General features: G+C 52.2%; 2 protein-coding genes across 7 annotated transcripts in view; one reads left to right on the top strand and one right to left on the bottom strand.

Moving 5' to 3' along the window:
* The window catches only part of NISCH (nischarin), a 42835-nt gene extending 27106 nt beyond the window's left edge, over positions 1-15729 (bottom strand). For 3 of the 6 annotated variants that reach the window (XM_033865115.2, XM_033865116.2, XM_033865117.2), the window contains exons 1-8: positions 15315-15529; positions 13042-13125; positions 12171-12353; positions 4511-4559; positions 3328-3491; positions 2856-2951; positions 1453-1548; positions 98-250 (exon numbers count right to left, since the gene is read on the bottom strand). In XM_033865115.2, the coding sequence (XP_033721006.1) occupies positions 98-250; positions 1453-1548; positions 2856-2951; positions 3328-3491; positions 4511-4559; positions 12171-12353; positions 13042-13125; positions 15315-15413 (924 nt within the window). In that variant the 5' untranslated portion in view covers positions 15414-15529. Of the gene's footprint in view, positions 1-97; positions 251-1452; positions 1549-2855; positions 2952-3327; positions 3492-4510; positions 4560-12170; positions 12354-13041; positions 13126-15314 lie in introns of all 6 variants that reach the window. The other 3 variants (XR_004528569.2, XM_033865114.2, XM_033865118.2) reach the window with 3 other exon arrangements.
* Positions 15730-16958: 1229 nt separating this feature from the next.
* On the top strand, positions 16959-20007 carry TNNC1 (troponin C1, slow skeletal and cardiac type). Its single transcript, XM_019947436.3, has 6 exons — positions 16959-17040; positions 18531-18561; positions 18783-18929; positions 19209-19323; positions 19549-19685; positions 19768-20007. The coding sequence occupies exons 1-6, from the start codon at positions 17017-17019 to the stop codon at positions 19797-19799; spliced, it is 486 nt and encodes a 161-aa protein (XP_019802995.2). The 5' UTR covers positions 16959-17016; the 3' UTR covers positions 19800-20007.
* The last annotated feature ends 262 nt before the right edge of the window (positions 20008-20269 follow it).

Here is a 20269-nt window from a genome sequence, read left to right as displayed (position 1 = left end):
TGTACAGAGTGCTGGGTACAGGTTTTCAGTGGTCCTTCTAGAAAAAGCCAGGTTAAATATCCAACCCCAGGGTCTGGTCAGGCCGTGGAGAGCGTACCACAGACTCATCGATCTCAGAGATGCTGTTGTGACTCAAGTCCAGAGCGGTCAGCGCCTGCCACATGGGGATGATGGCAGTCACAGTGCCCTCCAGGGCTGCTCCTGCTGGTTCCCACTCATCAAATTCTGAGGCTTCAGGAACGAGGACTTCCTGTGTAAGAACATCTGGTGAGCACCACACGTGGGCCCTCATGCAACACTGACTGGGAACACAATCGTTGCAAAATTTCAGGAAGGGCTGGAGCATATTTAGTATGTGGAAGTGAACTTGCATTAAAATGGGGCTTTTGGTTCATATGCCTTGAAATGATTGTGAAATAACTGAAGAGTTCAGAAACATAACAGCCACTTGGAATATGTTCTGGCCCTACTTGAGCAAATGCTTTTCCAGCTCGCAAGAGCCTCGTTATACGGTGATGCCTTTTCTGGCTTAAATCTCAGAGACTGAAGGTCAGAATTTGCAGTGTTCCCAGGCAGCTGTGCTTTACAAGCTGGCACTGTGGTCCCCGTGGTGGACAGTAGGCCCTTTAACCATAACTTTACAAGGTAAAATCCAGCAGACCTGAGACAGGGGAGCAGCACAGAGCACAGGGGCACCATCCGAGGGGAGGGAGGCAGGCAGGCCTCCTTGTTTCGATTTCTGGTGCCCTTTGATAAGACCTCTCCTCTTGCAATGGATCATCTTGGGCTCCTTGAGCCAGGCAGCAGGGAGTGCCTCCCAGAGGGGCAAGGCTGCCTGACACAAGCCTCCTCCTTTCAGCCAGTAGCCTCAAGACAAAGACTTTTCACCAAACCAAATCTTGATCAGACACTCTAAGTTCTAAAAGTGCCACAATGTTTCTTTCTAGAAGAATTTTAACATTACTAAGATGCAACCCGTAAAGAGAGAGATCTCTTACACTCTCAGTTTGCATATTTGTGTCACTCACATACAAACAACAGGGCCCAGCATACACAACTTGGCCTGTCTACTCAAGTCCACTGAGAACAAGATACGAACGAGTGCCACACCAAGGCTTTTTATGTTTAGAGAAACATTTTTATCAGTCCACGTAATAATTGTTCTGACACTCGCCGCTGCTAAACAATTTGGTTATTAAAAAAACAGTGGCTTTTTCCATGGGAAGGGGTTACCCAGTTCCTTAAAATCTCTCGTTTAACAGCGTTGATTTTGGACTGAAGCGTCCGAGGGACCGTCGAGCACTGGGAGGTGAGTGTGCGGCTGACCAGAGGAAGTCTGGCTTCTGGCTCCTGATAGATGGCAGCAGAGTTCGCATGATCCTCCATGGGAAGACCACAGTGCAGGACTCTGCCCCTCAGACAGCACCCTGGGCGGTAACAGGTTGCACTTACCTTCATGGAAGTTGCTGAGAAGCGGACACTCATCGTGGCCAAGGTGGGCTTGGACGCGACCAGCCCCCGGATGCGCTTGGCATCACAGTGACTTATCTGGAACAAGAACAGCTACGTCTCAGAAACGGCATCACTGCTCCACCAGAAGTCCCGGGAAGTGGGTGTTCATCACCCACACACAAAAGGAGCACAACCATCGGTGACCCCGAATCCTTCGAGACAGGCGGTGACTTAAACCTTAAGTCTCTCCTTTCCTCAATTTTTAGTGTTAACTAAACATTCTCTGAAGTAGCTTATGAGATAATGAACCATGAACTCCATTTTCTCTGAAGGGCTGCTTGGGGCTTGGCAGCTGGACACAAAGTGAGGGCCAGGGACAGCAGAGCTGGAGAGCCGATGACTTCACCAGCCTCACTTCACTGGCCTCAGCGGCCCTGCAGGAGGAGGGAGGGGTACAGGCCAAAGCACCCTCCCTCAAGCCTGCCCAAGTGCTACACACCCCGCCCGGCGGAGCCTCAGCCCGCCCAGCCAGCCAGCCAGGCACTCCTCTCACTTCCCAGCCCCACTCACCTGTGCTGATCGAGGCACAAATGCCCATCAAGGGAATGGCCCTCAAGGTCTCTGAGACAATTGCAGCACATTGCAGAGTCAGACTCAGCTGCACTCAGATCCCAGCTTCCCCCTCGTCAACTGTGTGATCCTGGCCAAACTTCCTTACCTCCCTAAGCCTCAGTTTTCTCAACTGTAAAATGGGAATACAAGTGCCCACTTCACATGGTTGAGAAGATTCCATCAAGGAGTGAACATCAGACATGGGGCACAGGGCTGAACACAAAAGCATTGATTTCTCATTGCTGAGATGAGAAAATTTTTATTATTCATTACTGAGTCCCCTCTCATTTATTTAAAAAGTGGTAACAAAATTGGCATTGTGAACCCAGGAGTTTAGCAGTGAGTAATGCGAAGTATTTCTTGTTAGGTGTAGGCATGCCAGAGAGCAGAGGACCCTCCAAACCCTCTGCTGATCTGCCTTGGGAGACAAAGACTTGGAATTGGCTCTGCCTGACCCTCAGGATGGCTTCCCAGCACCTCAACTCGCACAATGAGGAAGCCCAGAAGGAGCTGGGCACTAGTGCTCCATCCTGTCCAAATGCTGCAGGGGTGGGGACATGCAGACCAGCCAAGAATAGCAGAAGCCCCTCTTTCTCCGCCTTCAGATGGGCCTAACTTACCTAAATGGAATCTGCCACATACTGACAAACACAAAAGCAACAGTGCCTGACAATTAAATCCAGACACCCAACATTGGGAACACTCCATAGCCAAAGATAGGATGGTCAGAATGCAAGACCATCCTGCACAGGGCTCAGCCCCGCCTGCATTCCAGGGGCCCTGGGCCTTACCTCCACCTGATGAAGAGACTTGAATATTGACAGATCAAAAGGCAGAAGCTGCTCCTGAATGTTGCTGGTCCCAAAAGGTCCTTCTGTGCCAGAAACCTACAGCCAAATAAATGGCTTGAATTAGAGATGCTGCTGTAACAACCACTTCCCATCCATGTTCACAGGGCGGTGCTACAGCAACTACCAAACCGCACTCGAAGCTTCGCCTGGCTGTGAGAGGCAGGCTGGGCATGTACTCCCACTCACCACTTCCACGGTCAACAAAGCAGGCTAAAGCGGACGTTTAAAGCGAGGGGCCATTGGTTCACGACTGCCCCCTGGTGCTCACAGCTGAAAGCACAGTGCCAAGATCACCAAATGCAGCCTTCCTTCCCTCAGGGCCCACGGAGTCTCCACACACACATACTGCCAGGCTAGGAGGTGCATGCCCACGACTGAGTAGCTCTCCCCGACCGAGCTGCCCCATCTTTACCTTAAGGTACTTAAGGCGACAGGTGAAGTCCAGGATGTGCCCCAGGTCAGTCTTGGCATCCCCGCTGGCGCACGTGGGCTTTCCCTGCTGCAGCTGCTCGGTGACCGCGTACAGCTGCAGGGGCCTCATGGCAAAGACCTCGCCGGCCCCCAGGAGCTGTTCTCCTGCAACAGCCATAGCCCGTGGGGTAAGCACTGAGCCCCAGCCCCATCCCCACTGTGTGGCCAGGGCACCGGCACACCTGGCCAACAGTGGACAAGCACTTGGCCAGCACCCATTAGATGCACCGAGTCGGGAGGAAGCCATGGTCCTGAGAATGCAGGAGCGGCCCCCCTCCTGAGCTGACTGCATGCAGGGGAGACCCAGGACACGTGATTACAAAGGAGGGAAGAGCCACGGGAATTTGCAGCTGGGGAACCTCCCTGAGTTAAAAATCTGAGGCACTGGGCCAGGAGAAAGCTGATGCAGGCAGCACTGTGGGCATCGGGCCCATGCTGCAACCTCCAAGATGCAGACGTCTTAAGGTTAGGTGAGGCCTAAGGTGCCAGCACAGTACAGGGCCTGAGAGCAGGAGGGGGTTCTGAGCCAAGCCAGACAGACTGGCATTTGGTCCTCGTTTTGCTCCTTCCAACCATGTACCTTCCAACCACGTTACCTGCCTTCAGGCAGGTAACTGGGCCTCTTATCCTCAATGCCCTTCTCTGGCCCTCCTGGGGGGAGGCAGTAAGATACAAACACAAGGCTAGACCACAAGCACTCTTTACATCTTAGCTACCATTACTGTGCTCTCTGGCAGGGCCGCGACCCTAAGTTAGCTTCTGTTTGCCATCGGAATCTTTTTAGGTAAGGACAGACCCGGTGCAAAGGGCAGCATGCCACCCACCTTCCAGAACTCCACCATAAGGCCCTGGAATAGATCCTGAGCCTGGGATTGGCCCCCGACACAGGGACCCGGGGGTCCTAAGGTGAAGAATACAGCTCCTCAGACCTGCAGAACAGGTAGGTGGGCAGGCCTGGCTGTGGACGAGGTCCAGGGATTTGGGCAACCCCAGGGAGGTGGGCCCTGGTTAGGACTCACTTGGCACAGAGCAACTGATGGAGTTCTGTGCCACCCAGGGCCCCTGGCTGCCTAACAGGGCTGGGCAAGTTGCACCCAGTATTTCAAGGACCCCTGGCCATGTACCTTTTTCAAAGAGCTCCTCAGCCAGTGCTGCAGTGATGCCATTAATCTCCTGCAGAGAAAACAAAACCCACAGTCAGGAAATGCACCTGCTCCCAGTCACTGGGACTTGCACATTCCCTGCTATCGACCCCCTCTGCTGTTGCAATGCCAGCTTTCCAGAAAGTAAAACAAAATGGAGAGAACAAACTAAAATGAATCAAAGAGCTCAGAAAGGTAAACAATATTTCCAGCTAAAGGGACATTTGAAATGTCTCCTCCAAAGGAGAACCGAATAGACTAACACTGCAACTCCAAGGCCACTCAGGCACTGGCTGAGAACACCAGGCCCGGGAGGCTGCAAAGCTTGGCCATGTCAAGAGCTGGCTGGGAAGCCAGCAGCTCCCCAGACTGGCCCTGGGGGATTCCTAGGAGACGCATGGTAGAGAGACAGTCCTGTTTCTTCTCGAAAAGAGGCTCCCATCACCCTGCTGGGAAAAAGGGCCTCCCAGAGCTAACCCTGCCTGAGAGGGACCATTTCTACTGACATTCATGCCCCACACGTATCTTAGGAAAGAGCAAGCGCCCGCTCTCTTCCTGTGCCCATCCCTTCAAGCCCTGCAACAGCACCACTCAGCCCAGGGTCATGAGAAAGAGGCATGAAAGGATTTCCTTTTAGAGTGATGGGATAAAGGAGGCACGACAAGGACCAGCCTTCAGTCATAGTAAACGGCTAACATGCTGGGGTCCTAATTCACACCAGGCGATGGCCTGAGCACTCCCCACCCAGAGGTTTGCTCAGTCCTCCCAATGCCCTAGGCCAGGAGGCCCTTATTTTGAATCCTGTTTCCCAGGTAAGCAAACTGAGATGGACAGGTGCTGTAGTTCTCCATTTTACATGGCTAGAAACTAGCAAAGCCCCACTCCCAAGCACTTGGTCTTGAATCCTCTCTGTTCACAACCAATTGCCTCAGCATTTCAGTGGTGTAGCCGTGGGGTTGGCAGGGCCCTGGGGCCCGCAGCCCCACATCCTGCAGGTAAGAACTGTAACTGACAGATGGCAGCGAAACGGACTTTCATAAACAGGTCCAGATGGAGGCTGCACAATCGCCTTTGTAACTCACAGGAACACCTCTGCCACCAGGACAAGCAATTCACATGTTTACCGGACTCAAAAGGTACCAGGTTGCAGGAGACATGATGTCCTTTTCCTGTTTTTCTCTTGGTTGCTCGTCTCTTCCTTGCCTTTTATACATAGAGGATACTTTACATGTTGTTTATGTGCTACAAATATCTTCTTCCTGTCTGTGTATGCCTTTTACCTACACTCACCCTGTTTCTCCTGACAGAGAGAGGTTTGTCAAGTTCATGTTTTTAAACCTGTGATTCTTTTTCTTTGTCATTTCTGGAACCTCTTCCCCCACCTCAAGATTATAAACATTCCCCTAATTTCTCCTTTTAGTATTTTAAGGTATTTGTTAAAAATAAAATGTGTTTATTTCATCTGCTTAAAATTCAATTTATATATAATATGAGAATAACTTCCCCTTATTCTCACACATGAACAAAAAGCCAAAGGGAGAAAAATGAGCAAACACAGCTCCAGCGTTAAGGAGCTCAGAGTCTGGCAAGACGCAGGGTCAAATGTAAAATGGCCACCAGAGGGGCAGAGCAGGCTCTGAGCAGGAGAGGCTCCAGCCAGTGAGAGGAGAAGGCATCAGTTCACTCCAAAGTTCAACTTCACTCTCTCGCAACAACTCAGTTACCTTTTCCTTGGCTGCTGTGAAGAACCGAAAATCAGTAAGACCTAGGAACGACCTAAAGGCTCATTTCTCTACCTCCACCTTTGAGAACCAAGCCCTGTCTTCAGATCAGCACCTCCCCATCCTGCCGGTAGTCAGAACGCCTGGACAGCCTTAAAAGATACAGATTCCTGGGCTTCCCTGGTGGCGCAGTGGTTGAGAGTCCGCCTGCCGATGCAGGGGACACGGGTTCGTGCCCCGGCCCTGGAAGATCCCACATGCCGCGGAGCGGCTGGGCCCATGAGCCATGGCCACTGAGCCTGCGCGTCCGGAGCCTGTGCTCCCGCAACGGGAGAGGCCACAACAGTGAGAGGCCCACGTACCGCAAAAATAAAAAAGATACAGATTCCTGAGCGGCTCCCAGAGGCCTGATCTGCACCCACCTCCAACCCCCAAGAGCAGCTGCCCAGCCTCTCCAGCCCCTTACTGACACTGGGCTCCTAGAAGGTCTCCCGTGGGGAAAAGTGTTCCCTGTCCACCCTTAGTGCCCAACAACCCTCACCCTCAAAGTTACACTTCTCCAGGCAGCTGCCGTCAACACCAGCCCTGCTGGGATTTCCAGAAGACACAGAAAGCCCAGAGACAGTGAGAGCCAAGGGCTCATGCTAAGCAAAGAGCATGTTTCCACTTACAATCTAAAAAGCAGACTATGTAACAATTTCTTTCCCTGCTCTTGGGCCAGAGGAACTGTGCCCTGTGGCAACACTACCTACTTAGTTTCCCAGGCTGAGCTTCTTCACCTTGGGAGACCCTTAATCAAAAAGGAACAAAGAAATGCCTCAGCCCACAAATCTAGAGCACAGGTCTCTTCAGAGAAGCACGTTCTCTGCCTCCTCAGGGTGCTCTGGCTGAACTGTGGCCTTGTGTGCAAAGGTGAGCAGCCCCTTGCCAGGAGGAAATGGGGGGGGGGGACAGTGGGCCCCAGTCTAAGCTCCTGTAGATTCTGCTCAGAGGTCACCTGTGGGAACAGGTAACCCCACCCACACACCACCCAATCCTGCTGAAGGGACTTGAAGTGCTTCAGTGTCCCACAAATGTCTGAACTGAAATGCATTTTTAAAAAAAAGACATTCTTTATAGTTCAATTTTTTTTTCAATTAAAAAAAATTAGCTATGTTTAAAAACTATAATACCCACCTCCAAACGTGTTACAGACCAATCAATCAGCCACCTGCCAGGTCACATGCTGGTTTGCAACCTTGGGCAACAGTGTGAGCTGCACACAAACGCACCATGGACTATCAGGCTGCTGCTCGGCGACTACCGCTCTGACTGAGCATGTCTGTGCATGCAGAACCCCATGATCCACTGCCCCCCGAAGCGCAGACCCTACTCAATGAATAACCCCAGTCCAGCCCGACACTCCTACCTGACACAGGCTGGAGCACAGAGTGCGTGTCAGTGGGACATTAACAGGGGACTCAATTACACATCACTGTGTGGTTTACACACACACACTAAGGGCTGGGAGTCCTTTTATAATTTATTTCACTCCTGTGAGGCATGCTAGCAAAAGTCAGGTATACTAGGTGCGTAAAAATTCCTGATGGATAGATGCAAGCCTAAGCTTTGGCTGAGGAGAGTTCCAAGACTGTAACTAAGTTGCAAAAATATCTGTTATCACTTACAGCCTCTGTATTTTGCAAGTAAAACAAATCACCAAAGGCTGCCTTTAGGTTGGTAACAGTTTTATCCTATCTCCTGATTTCAAATTTCAAAAAGTGGCTTTGTTCTAGCCAACTGGTTTTATTTATGTATTTATTTTTTTGCCGTATGCAGGCCTCTCACTGTTGTGGCCTCTCCCGTTGCGGAGCGCAGGCTCCGGATGCGCAGGCTCGGCGGCCATGGCCCACGGGTGCAGCCGTTCCGCGGCATGTGGGATCTTCCCGGACCGGGGCACGAACCCGTGTCCCCTGCATCGGCAGGCGGATTCCCAACCACCGCGCCACCAGGGAAGCCCTAGCCAACGGGTTTTAAAGTAAGAAAATGATATAAATACCACCGTTGACAAGCAGTGAGTGCCTTTCCTAACTAGGAGAGCTGGCACTGGCTGGGACCCGGTGAGCCCCTGCCACGGGCCCATCGCTCTTCTCGGTCATTCACCTTCACCTCATGTTCTCCTGCAATCCTCAAGAGCCCGGGATCATCACTCTCCAGATCACAAGAGGAACTGGGACACAGGGGTTAAAATGACTGCCTTGGAATAAACTGTCAGGAAGCAGCAGGGCTGGGAGACAAACTCAACTCTGCCTGCCTGTCAGACATCCTGCCCCAAAGAGGTGTGTGCTGAAATTCTCCGTGGGATTCCACTTTACTGAATTTGAAGCCCTCTGCTCTAAGGGCTCTGGGATGAGGTCTGTCCCTGAGGGTGCAGGAACACTAGGGCAGAGTTATCTGGAGGGAGAGAGCCCAGCAGTAGGCCAGGGCTGAGGTGTGCCCTCTCACTGCAACACAGGGCTGCACTGGCCTCTGGACACCCCATCTCAGTTGGCTGGGGAGAGAAGTGGTGCTTTCCTTCCTTGACATTAAAATTCGCACTACCAACCTCACACCACACCCCAACCTCACAGCATGTACAAAAATTCACTCAAAATGGTTAAAAGACCTAAATACAAGAGCTGAAACTATAAAACTCTTAGAAGAAAAACACAGTTGTAACTCTTTGTGACCTTGGATTAGGCAATGGTTTCTTAGATATGATACCAAAACCACAAGCGACCAGAGGGGAAAAATGGATAAACTTCATCAAAATCTAAAACTTTTGTGTTTCAAAGAATACTATCAGGAAAATGAAGACAAACCACACAATGAGAGGAAATATTTGCATATTATATTTCTGATAAGGGTCTAATATCCATCCAGAATATGTAAAGAACTCCTACAACTCAACAAAAATAACCTAATTTTTTGAAGTGCAAAGAATTTAAGTACATTTCTCCAAAGGAGATATGCAAATAACCAATAAGCATATGAAAAGAAGCTCAATATTATTAGTTATTAGCCAAATGCAAATCAAAACCACCATGAGATACCACTTTAAACCCATGAGGATGGCTACCAAAAAAGTGGACAAGTAACAAGTGTTGGCAGGGGTGTGGGGACATAAGAACCTACACATTGCTGGTGGAAATGTAAAATGGTGCAGCCACTACGGAAGAAAATTTGGCAGTTCCTCAAACAGTTAAAGTTACCATAGAATCCAACAATTCTACTCCTAGTATATACCTGAGAAAAATAAAAATATAGGTCTATACAGAAGCATATATGAATGCTCATAGCAGCCTTACTCACAAAAGCTAAAAAGTGGAAACCAGCTAAATGTCCATTAACTGATAAATGGACAAACTGTGGTGTCTCCAAGCAATAGAATATTACTCAGCCATAAAAGGACTGATGTACTGATTTATGCTACAATATGAATGGACCTTGAGAACACTATGCTAAGTGAAAGAAGCCAGTCACAAAGTCACATATTGTATGATTCCATTTATATGAAACGTCCAGAATATGCAAATCCATACATTACGAAAGTACATTAGTGATTGCTGATGGGTACATGGTTTCTTTTTGGGGTGATGAATGTTCTGCAATTAGATAGTAGTGACAGATGCACAACTCTGTTAATATACTAAGAACCAGGGACTTGAACACTTTAAAAGAGTGAATTTTATGGTATGTGAATTATATCTCAAATTTTTAAATCCACACCTCAGCCAAACAGGGTTCCCTGGGTCCACCCTGTCCACTGTCAGCCCCACAAGAGGTGGAGCACATTGGGAACAATTTCAGAGAGAACATTGATGGGGCAAAGGTTATCAGAAACACTCCCTAAGGGCTTCCAGCCTATAAAAAAGGCTGACAAATCTTTTGGACCCTGTTTGTTCAAAGTCATTTGAAGATCTAATCTAGTGATTCTCAATCAGGTGCAATTTGCCCCTCAGGCAGTACTTGGCAACCAGTGGAGACATTTTTGGTTGTTACAACTTGGTGGGTGGGGGGAGGGGACGCTACTGGCATCTAGTGGGCAGAGACCAGAGATGCTGCTCAACAATGCACAGAGGAGCTGCCACAACAATCGTCCAGCCCAAAATGTCAACAGTGCCACAGCTGAGAAACCTTGATTCAGTTTAATGATGGACCAATCACTTTTTAAAACCTTGGATTTATATAACCAAGTGGCCCTTTTGATAACTGTTATTTCAAATACATTCGAACTGCTCCAAGCAGTAGAGCATGCCTCAAACCAGAACCACAGATGTGGGGCAAGGTCCCAGGCCTATCTCAGGCAAACCTATCTCAAAAGAGCAGTCCAGGCCTTTCCATGCTCAGAGGTATCCAGGAGACCTCCTCAAAGGCCCACGTCTTAAGCAATGAATTATATTTTCAAAGGGCTGCTTATCAAGTTTTAAACCTAAATAGCCAAACAAAGCTTTCTTAAATTACAGCATTTCTTAAAATACTAACCAGTTAAGTTTATCTGAAAGACTCACATAAGGAATGGACATTTCTTTTCACATAAGGAAAGAAAATGCAAAAAAAAAAAAAAAAAAGGCTATAACAGGAAACTACTGCTAACCACATACATTACTGGTATATGCCAAACAAAATCCAAAGATATATATACATATATATCTTCCATCTATAAATGCCACCCTTTTTTCCACATGGCCCCTCCAAGCCGAGAGGCCCATTGCTAGTGCTATCACCAAATTCCCAGGCTCTAACACTTCAAGAAAGGTTCAGCTGTCTTACTCTGAAAATAGCTCAAGACAGTTATTGTTTAAATAAGTTTGGGCCTTTAAGACCACAACCCACAGGTCCCTTCCTAAAAGGCAAGCCTGAAAAGGAAAAGGGAGTTTTTTCCCCCTATCTTCATCACACAGAGAAAACAATTAAATGTAAATTATCCAAAAATCTATCACCCAAAGACTCCTAGCATTTTGATGTATAACCTTCTAGAATTTTCCTAGACATATTCATACAAGCTTTTTTTTTTAATGAAAATGGGACCATACCCTAATACCGTTTTCTGGCCTCTTTTCATACAGTAATATATTTGTTTTCCTACAAATCCACAGCTACACCATCATTTTTCTAGCAGCATAATATCCAATTACATGGTTGCACTCTTTAATTTTTTTTTTTTTATGTAGCCTTCTGTTGGGCTTTTGACTGTCTTCAATATTTCGTTATAATCCTGGAATGACTATCTTTGTACCCATATCCTTTTCTCAATAGCCCAGTATTTTCCCTTAGAATAAATTTTCAGAAATGAAGTTGCTAGCTTTTTAACATTTTGGTTTCATACTGCACCAAACTTCCCTCCTTGAATTCTGACAACTCATCCTGTCACCAGCAGCCCATGACAGTTGTTCCTCCATCCAGAAGGGGGTACAGAGCTGCTCTGAGACATACAGTCCCACTGGAGGAAGCCACCTACTCTCACTCGGCATCCTGGACTCTGACGATGCCCTAAGATGGCAATATTCTGCCAACACAGACTGATCCCTTAATTAGTTTTGAGCTGGGAACCAACAACTCAACAACAGTCGATGCCGAGTGTCAGCTGTTTCTAATCTAACCCCATCCATTTGGACGGAATGTAGCTCAAAATCCCAAAGGCCATTTATGCTAAACAGAACGCCTTGTGGTGGAGAAAAACCGCTCCGTGGCCACAGCCAATAGTCTAATTTAAGGCAAATCTCTTGATGCACATGCTTCTGTCCGTACCCCAACCCCACCAGGACGCTCCTCCATCTTCTAACCTCAGGCTCCAGCTCCAGCCCACCTCTCCTCAAAGCTGAGGTCTACAAGGGTTTGCTGCCTGGAGTTTTGGTGGCTGTGGGCTTGTAGGCAAAGGAGAAAACCCAAGAGGAACTTACGTAGAAGTGAAAATGCAAGAAGTGGGCCAGCACTCCGGGGGCCACGTCAGGGAAGGTGGCCAGAAGTGTCTGGAGGTAGACCTCCAGATCCTTCTCCCTCTTTTCCACCAAGCTCCTGGAGTTTTTCCCAATTATCTTTTTGGGCGGAAGCAAACTTTTATCGATCTTCCTCTCTGCGACGAGCTGTAAGCAAACATAATGTCAACCACAAACCAAGAGGTTCTGTAAGTGTGCAAGGCCAAGGCAACCAGCCTGAGGGCAGGTGCTTATTATGACTTCCACAGCCCCTCCTGGCAGTAGTACCAGAATTAATGATCAAACTGCTGCACCTGGGATTTGGCCTCAAGTTTAATTAGCACTAGAAATACCAATATAATTTCAGATGAGAAGTTCCATCTGGAGGCTTTGGAGACATTTAGGAAAATAATACCTCAAGGTCCCTAAAACCACCATCTTCTCCAAACCAGAACAAAATACTTGTGCTGCAAATGACCCAGAGAAAGGCAGCTCTCTCCAAACGCAAAGGAAGAAATGGAATCACAGTCAGATATTAAAGCATAGGTTCTGGAATAGGTATAGTCAGATGGAACAAGTTCAAGCCTGTTCTCTCCCCGGGAAACTGTCCCGGCATCTCACATCCAAGCTACAACTGATAATCTTAAAACTAAAGTTCAAATATGCTCCTTGCACACTATCTTATGCAAGGGTTGAACTCCCAGAATCCACCAGTTTTTTTTGCCAGTTACATTAGCAAACCAGTTTATTAATGTAACTGGCACAGAGCCTGTTTTGCCCTAAAACAGGCACACTGGGAGCTTGGCCTAAAAGCCCCCAAGTCCTGAGACACAGGACCCCAGCTCTCAAGGGTTACCTTTTCATGTAGGTCATGGAAATCGCTGTAGCGGTGCTTGACTGTCCACTCATGGCCGCCATCAGTGACCTGGATGATGTAAACCTAAAAGGAAAAACCGATAGCCCTTGCCCAGCCGGCAGTAAGGAAAGTGCCACCCTACCCTTAACGATAGCTGTAGCACACCCAGACCCCCCCCAACCCCCAAGCCAAAGTTAAGCTGCTCTTCCCCACCAGCTTCTGCACCTGACCCTTACGAGCAGCAAGGCCCCCTCTCCTCCATGGCCCTAGCACTGGATCTGGCAGGCACATGGGATAAGTCTGAGCTCTATCCAACAGTGAGAAACAGAAAAGGTGGCTATCATATCAAGCCATCTCTTTAGTTTTTTAACTCCAGCCTCATGTAAGTCAAAGCCCAATCCAACCTGAGCTGCAGGAAAGGAAGGCCATTCCTTCTAAGAGAGGCAAAACAGGGTCAGGTTTGGCAGGACCAGCTTTTCTGCTGTAATTCTTTCCCAGGTGCCCTGACTGTAGCCTAGAATCAAGTCCTTTTCCAACGCTTTCAGCTGCTTCAGAGCTGTGATTTCTGCTGCTGAGCCAGGAGTCAAGGCACTAAGAAGCTGATGGGGGGGGTGGCGGGGGGGAAGCAGTGATGGACAATTAAGCCCTATCAGAAGGGAACAGGCCGTAGAGTCAAGGAAGACCTGTGTTCAAAATCTGGTTCTGCCATTTCCTGGCTATGGGTTATTTATGTCACTTATATAAGTGACTGGGAGCCTTAAGTTGTCTGAGCCTCAGTTCCTCCAGCTTAAAATCTGCTAGGTTTAAGAATCAAAGGTAATGCACGCAAAATGCTTTGTAAAGGGCCTGACATATAGCAAGCGTTCAACCAAAGGTAGGTGTGTTAATAATACTCAAATCAGCATACCCGGACAAAAGGACACGAAAAGGTACCGTCCAGTCCGCCTGGATCACCACCTCCCCCCACACCCATTCACAGGAGGGACTCAGCCCTGTGCAATGAGGAGGCTTTTTGGAGCAACCCTCCAGCTACATGCAGTGCACGCGTGACGGCCAACCAGCCAACAGCTCAGAGACCTCAACCCTCACCTGGATGAGGCCCCCTGGTCCTAAGGTCCCGCCCCTCTCTGAAGGACGCAGGGAAGGGGGAGGAGAAAATAATCAACTCTGCTGAAGCCTCCCTGGAGGAGCAGCCATTTCTCCAGGGCCGGCCTGTTGCTCCAGGATCCGCCCCCAGCCCCTCTCCACAGCCGGGCAGCTTCCCTCCCCCTCTTCCCGCCCAGAAAAGGAGAAAGAGCCAGAAAAATGACCCTCAGGAGGAGGGTTAGGATGAGGGCCAAGGAGGTGGGGTGAAGGCAGGGCCAAAGCCCCCCCCCCCACCCTCCGAGAACAAAGGACAGGAGGCTGGGAGGTGCTCAGGATGCCCGCACCTTGGGGCCAGTCCCTGCTAGGCAGCCTCCGAGGCCCACAGGCCTGGTGCCCAACCCCATCCAGACCCCGGAGGGCCTCCAACTCCTTCACAGTCCGCAACTGCCCCCATTTTCTGTCCTCCATCTCCCCAACAGCCTTGAAGCGTGCGTGGGCGGTACGCTGCCCCAACTCTCCCGCACACTCTAAAGCCACGAAGAGCCCTACGGTTCCTGGGTCTCGGCCTTTCAGCCCTGAGCCACCCCCTCAGTTCCCGGTGTCTGCGCCCCACCCCTCCCCCATTCTTGTCTCTGCCTCAGCGCGAAGGCCCCAGATCCCTCCTTTACTTTTTGAGCAAATCTCAACTGCAACCCCTAGGCTCCCCCAAATCAAGGCCCCGCCCCCTCTACTTCTTCACAGCCTGCAGCGCCCTGACCCTTTCCCCTGATTCCATCCATCAAATCCCCCACTCCTTAATCCCCCTCCTCCGGGACACCCTGTCACGTCCTCCCAGGCCGGCGCCCCTCCAGGCCTAGAGGATCTAGAGGGGCCTCCGCCTCAACCTGACTCCCCTCTTCCGCAGACCCCCTTTTTCCCCTGATTCTCCTCAACCCTAGCCTCCTTTTCTAAACGCGTACCCTTCCCAAGCCCCCTCCCTGGGCCCCACCCAAAGACCCTCTTTCCGGAGCTGCGCGGCCCAGGCCCCTTCCCCAGATTCCGCCATCCCAGGCCCCCTCCTCAAACTCACAGCCCGCCTACCCCCAGCTCCCCAGTTGCGGGGCTCAGACGCCCTCCCCAACACCCCCGACTCAGGCTCCGGGTTCCAGACGCCACCCCCAGTTCGGGCGCCCAAGCCCCCAGCACACCGTATACGTGTCCACGAGCTCAGAGCCCACGACGCGCGCCTCCTTGGCCGGCTCGGCCTCCCGCTCGGGACCAAAGCTGCGCGCCGCCGCCGCCGCCATGTTCCGGGCTCGGTCGCCGCCGCCGCCCGGTGCAGACTGGCAGCAGCAGGGGGCGGGGTCAGCGTCCCACCGCCCCCAGGCCCCCGCCGCCCCCCGCCCCCGCCGAGCGCCGTGCAGCCATCTTGGCCCCGCCGCCTTCTCGCGCCCCCGCCCCACTCCCCCCTTCGCGCGTAATTGACAGCAGCCGCCAGCGGCGCGCGTGCGCAGGACGCCGGGGACTGTCCTCTTGCGTAACCGGCACCTGCGTGGCGCCGCCTGCCGCGCTCTTTGCAGCGTGGGAGAAACTGAGGGCCTATGCAGGGACTGCTCTGGGCACTGCCGCTAGGTGCCCAGGAAGGGAGGTGCGATGGCCCCGCACCTTCCGGGCTACCCGAAGCAAGTCACTGCCACGCCTGGCCTCAGTTTCCCTCTCCAGATAAGAGACAGTAACCACATCTCACCTGGCTCTTGGGCTTATTCCCTGGAGGGCACGAGAGGGTTGAGAGAGAAGGAAGATCTGATCTGTGCCTGGAGCCCGAGCAGGACAGAATAACTGGGCTATTTCTTAACCTCTCCGAGACTCGGAGATCTCTGTCACATGGGTTTCTAGAGAATTGAGTGGGTTAATCCATGCAATGCATGTCAGGCAGGGCAGGGAACTGGCGTAGGCTCTGTGTGAAGGAGGTGAAGGGTTAGGTGGAAGGAAGGGATATGTGCTGGCCATCTGGCACAAGACCCCCAGATGGTGTCCTACCAGAGCTCAAAATGAGGGGGCAACAGCCTGGTCCTGGACCCAGGAACTACAGTACTGGAAAGGGGAAGCACAGAGAAGCAGCCCTAACTCAGGGGAAGACCCAGGTCTAGAAAAGAGAGGTGGTAACGGAACTGGAGGGGGAGAGTCTTACACAGATGGGGCATCTGTTGGTGTATCAATATTTGTTGAATGACTGATTGAGTGCAGTCAAGCCTAGAGCTAGTACTTTTCTCCCTGGGGAGATGAGAGGTCTTGGGCATGGCTCCTCTGGCACCCTTGGCAGAAGGGCTCCAGACCACACTCTCCTGAGGTAGGTCAGTGCCTTCCTTCTCCACCAGTTCCACAGCACCATACTCTGAGCTTGGCATTCGAGGCTTCTCTTGGCCCGGTCCTACACTCCCAGCCTCTTCTTGTATACTGCTGCCCCTACTCCAGAGAGGTTTAACTTAAGGCAGGAGCTACCAAGTCAGACAGACCTTGAGCAAGTCGCCACCCCCCCAGGAGCGTCACCCACCCCCCTGGTTGGATAGGAGTTGAGATAATGTGTATAGGGGCCTGGCCTGAGGCCCACGACACTGGAGCTCCTGTCCTGTCCTGGGCTCACGTTTTCACTCATTAAAACCTTTCCAGAGAGTCCCCTGGAGGAATGGGGGACAGAAGAAAAGAGAACTGGTCCTTGTAGCCCTTCATCGGCTCCTTGCCCTGGGCAGAGGACACAGGACTCAGGCCAGTGTGAGATCACCAGAGCCGGGGGGAGGGAGTGGAGGATACTGCAGGCAGGGGTGGGCTGGGCGGGGAATGAGATGGGGCAGGGCTATTTAAGCCCAGGGCTGCTGGCAACACCAGCAGCCTGCCCTGTGAGCCGCCAGTATGGATGACATCTACAAGGCTGCGGTGAGGGATGGGTCTGGGCAGGGCTGGGGTGGGTTGGCCCACTGGGGGCTCATTCAGCTCGGGATGGGGTGCAAGGTCACCCCCAGGAGGTGGTGGGGACCCAGGAGAGGACCCACATACTTTCAGCCCAGACCTTCAAGGGGATGGTGGGTCTGGTGTTCCCGGGTGTGGAAGGGGTGAGTTTAGGGTCTGTGGGAGCTGTGCAGGGTGGTGGAAGAGGATGTCGAAGCTTTTGCAACAAGTCTAGACCTGTCTCCAGACATCTATAGTCTGTGTCATTGTCTCCTGGCCACATCTCTCTGCGTTTGTGTCTCTGGTCACTTTCCCAGTCTCTTTCTGTCTCTTTGTTCCTCCCAGGCTCTTCCTCTGAGGCTCTGTCGCTGTTTCCCTGCCCCCCATCTCTGTCCCTCACATTCTGCTTCTCACACACTCCCAATCCCCCACCCCCTCCAGTCCCTTGACTGGCTGAAGATGCTGTGGAGGGTGGGACAGGGGTTGTGAGAAGGGGGCTGCAGAGCCAGAATCCTGAGCTGAAGAAGGGGCTTTGAAGTTTGAGGCAGGCAGGGAGTGACTGGGAAGAAGGAGCAGAGCACTGGGGCCCCAGCCCCCATCTGGCCTGGCAGGCTCAGGGCTCAGTGGCTTAGCCAGGGGTAAGGGCTAGCGGGTGGTCAGGTCACCCCAAGTCCCTGCTGGGGCCACTGAGGGGCTTCAGATGCTATTCTATCTCGGGATGGGGCGTGTTGCTGACCTACCCCCAGCGCAGAGACAAGGACATCTGACACAGACAGCTGTCCAAAAGGGAACCCCTCCCTCAGCCCTGGGAAATGTGGCCCCATTCCTGGGCAGGGAAGGGCTATGGCTGGCTATGGGGGTGCCCCTGCCTATCCTGCAGGAGTCCGTGGAGCTGGGAGGGGGACACCAGCCCTCCACCCTGTGCCCATACAAGGCCTGGCAGAGCCAGGGACTAATTTTGGCTCCTGAGGCACCAGCAGGCCAGGGGGCCAGATAACGCTGCCCTACCCCTGCATGCCAGAGTCCCCAGAACAATCACCAGGTTTAACTTTGTCCCCTGTTAAAAATAGCCCAGTGGCCACCCCGGTCAGGTTACAGTGGGTGGCTTTGCCCACCCCCACACTGGTTTTATTGTCCCAACCTGAGGGACAGCTGTCTCTCAGGCCACCCAGCTTGGGTTTCGGTGGGGGGTGGGGGCGAAAGGGCGTTGAGTGGTCACTGACTATTGTTACTCAGGGTCACCTTAGTCCTGGAGGGGGTGCCCACCTGTCACCCTGGCCCTGAGCCCAGTCTCAGTGAGGCCAGCTGGGTCACCTCAGGATTCTGGGGGCTAGGAGGGAGAACTGAGGCCTCTGCTCTGTGACCTGGGAATGGCCTGCTTCTTCCGGGTTTCAGTCTTCCCACCTGTGGAATGGGTTGGTTTCCTCGACAGCAGTTAAGGCCTGAGCCTGGGTCCTGAGACCTCTTTTCCTCTCTAGGTAGAGCAGCTGACAGAAGAGCAGAAAAATGGTGAGTACCCCAACACGCATGTGGGGGAACAGCAGAGCCGGGCTGGGGGAGCATGAGGACCCCAGGCTGGAGGCCAGAGGCTGGGGTCCCTCTCCCTGTGACCTCAGAGGTCTCAGAGGGAAGTGGGCAGGTTAGCAGGTGGCCCTAGGGGTCTGGCCTTCCAGGTTCTTGGCTGCTGAGCCCTGGCTGCTCTGTTTCCCCTCCCCTCCTATTGGACACAGAGTTCAAGGCAGCCTTTGACATCTTCGTGCTGGGCGCTGAGGATGGCTGCATCAGCACCAAGGAGCTGGGCAAAGTGATGAGGATGCTGGGGCAGAACCCCACACCTGAGGAGTTACAGGAGATGATTGACGAGGTGGATGAGGATGGTGAGCCCCTTTGCCCCCCTGCCCTGCCCCGGACTCATAGTGCCCCCAACTCTCTGGGGACCTGCATCCTGGCTCTGCCACTTATTACTCTGTGCCCTTAAAGGAGCTGTTTAGCCTCTCTGAGCCTTGGCCATATCATCTATAAAATGGGCACACTGACCACACTTGTCTCACAGAGTTGCTATGAGGATGCAGTGAGAACAGTGGGGTCTAGTGTCAAGGGCAGTGCCAGCCATTCTGACTGTTGCTCTCCAACGGCTGTGCTGCCCACCCCCCCAGGCAGCGGCACAGTAGACTTTGATGAGTTCTTGGTCATGATGGTTCGGTGCATGAAGGATGACAGCAAAGGAAAGTCTGAGGAGGAGCTTTCTGACCTCTTCCGCATGTTTGACAAGTGAGTGTGTGACCCTTGACCTCTGCCCCTGACCCTAGTGGAACTGGGCAGAGGGGGACAGTCTTGTGACCTCGAGGCCTCAGTCTCCCGTTCTGTGCAATGCGGGATGGGATGCCCCATCTCCCAGTGGCTCTTCCTTACTTCCTGGGGTCTTGAGCAGGGCTGCTTCTTCCCCTCCCCCTGCCCCTACCATGGGCTCTGAGGCCCCCCTCACCCAACTGGCAGAAACACTGACGGCTACATCGACCTGGAGGAGCTGAAGATCATGCTTCAGGCTACGGGTGAGACCATCACAGAGGACGACATTGAGGAGCTCATGAAGGATGGTGACAAGAACAACGATGGCCGCATTGACTATGACGGTGAGTAAGGGTGTGCTGAATCCCCAGTGCCCATGCCCTGCCCAGCCCCGACCTCTGACCTATGCCTGCCCCTCTCTCACAGAGTTCCTGGAATTCATGAAGGGGGTGGAGTAGACACCGACCTTCTCCCAGAGCTGCCTGTGCCAACTTCCAACTCCAGCTGGGCCCTGGGGTTAGGGGCAGGGGGCTAGGGTCCCCAGGATGTGAACTTGGGTGTGTCCTTGACCACGGGCCCTCCCTGACTACCTCCCCCAGCCCTGTCCTAGGGAATTCAAATAAAGCCCTGCTCCCTGGAGGCCTGGTGTCTGGCTTTCATTCCCTAATCTTCACTAGGGTGGATTCCTGCCCTGACCATTTCTGTCCCTGTCCCAGAACCTGTGCTCTAACCACCCTTGCACACCACCTTCTGCAGGAGGGGTTAGGTTAGATCAGAGACTACCACGCTCCATACCCACCCGGCTCCTTTCTATAACTGCTGGTACCCAGGCCCCATCTCCAGCAATTCCACACCTGGAGTCTGTCGTGGCCCAGGAATCTGCATTTCACAGGCTCCTGGGGGCCATGGCTTTAGTCAGCCAGTTGGC

This window comes from Tursiops truncatus, chromosome 10 (assembly GCF_011762595.2).
Source record: "Tursiops truncatus isolate mTurTru1 chromosome 10, mTurTru1.mat.Y, whole genome shotgun sequence".
Lineage (NCBI taxonomy): Eukaryota > Metazoa > Chordata > Mammalia > Artiodactyla > Delphinidae > Tursiops > Tursiops truncatus.
Note: the sequence above shows the minus strand (reverse complement) of the source record. Positions and strands in the feature narration are given on the sequence as shown.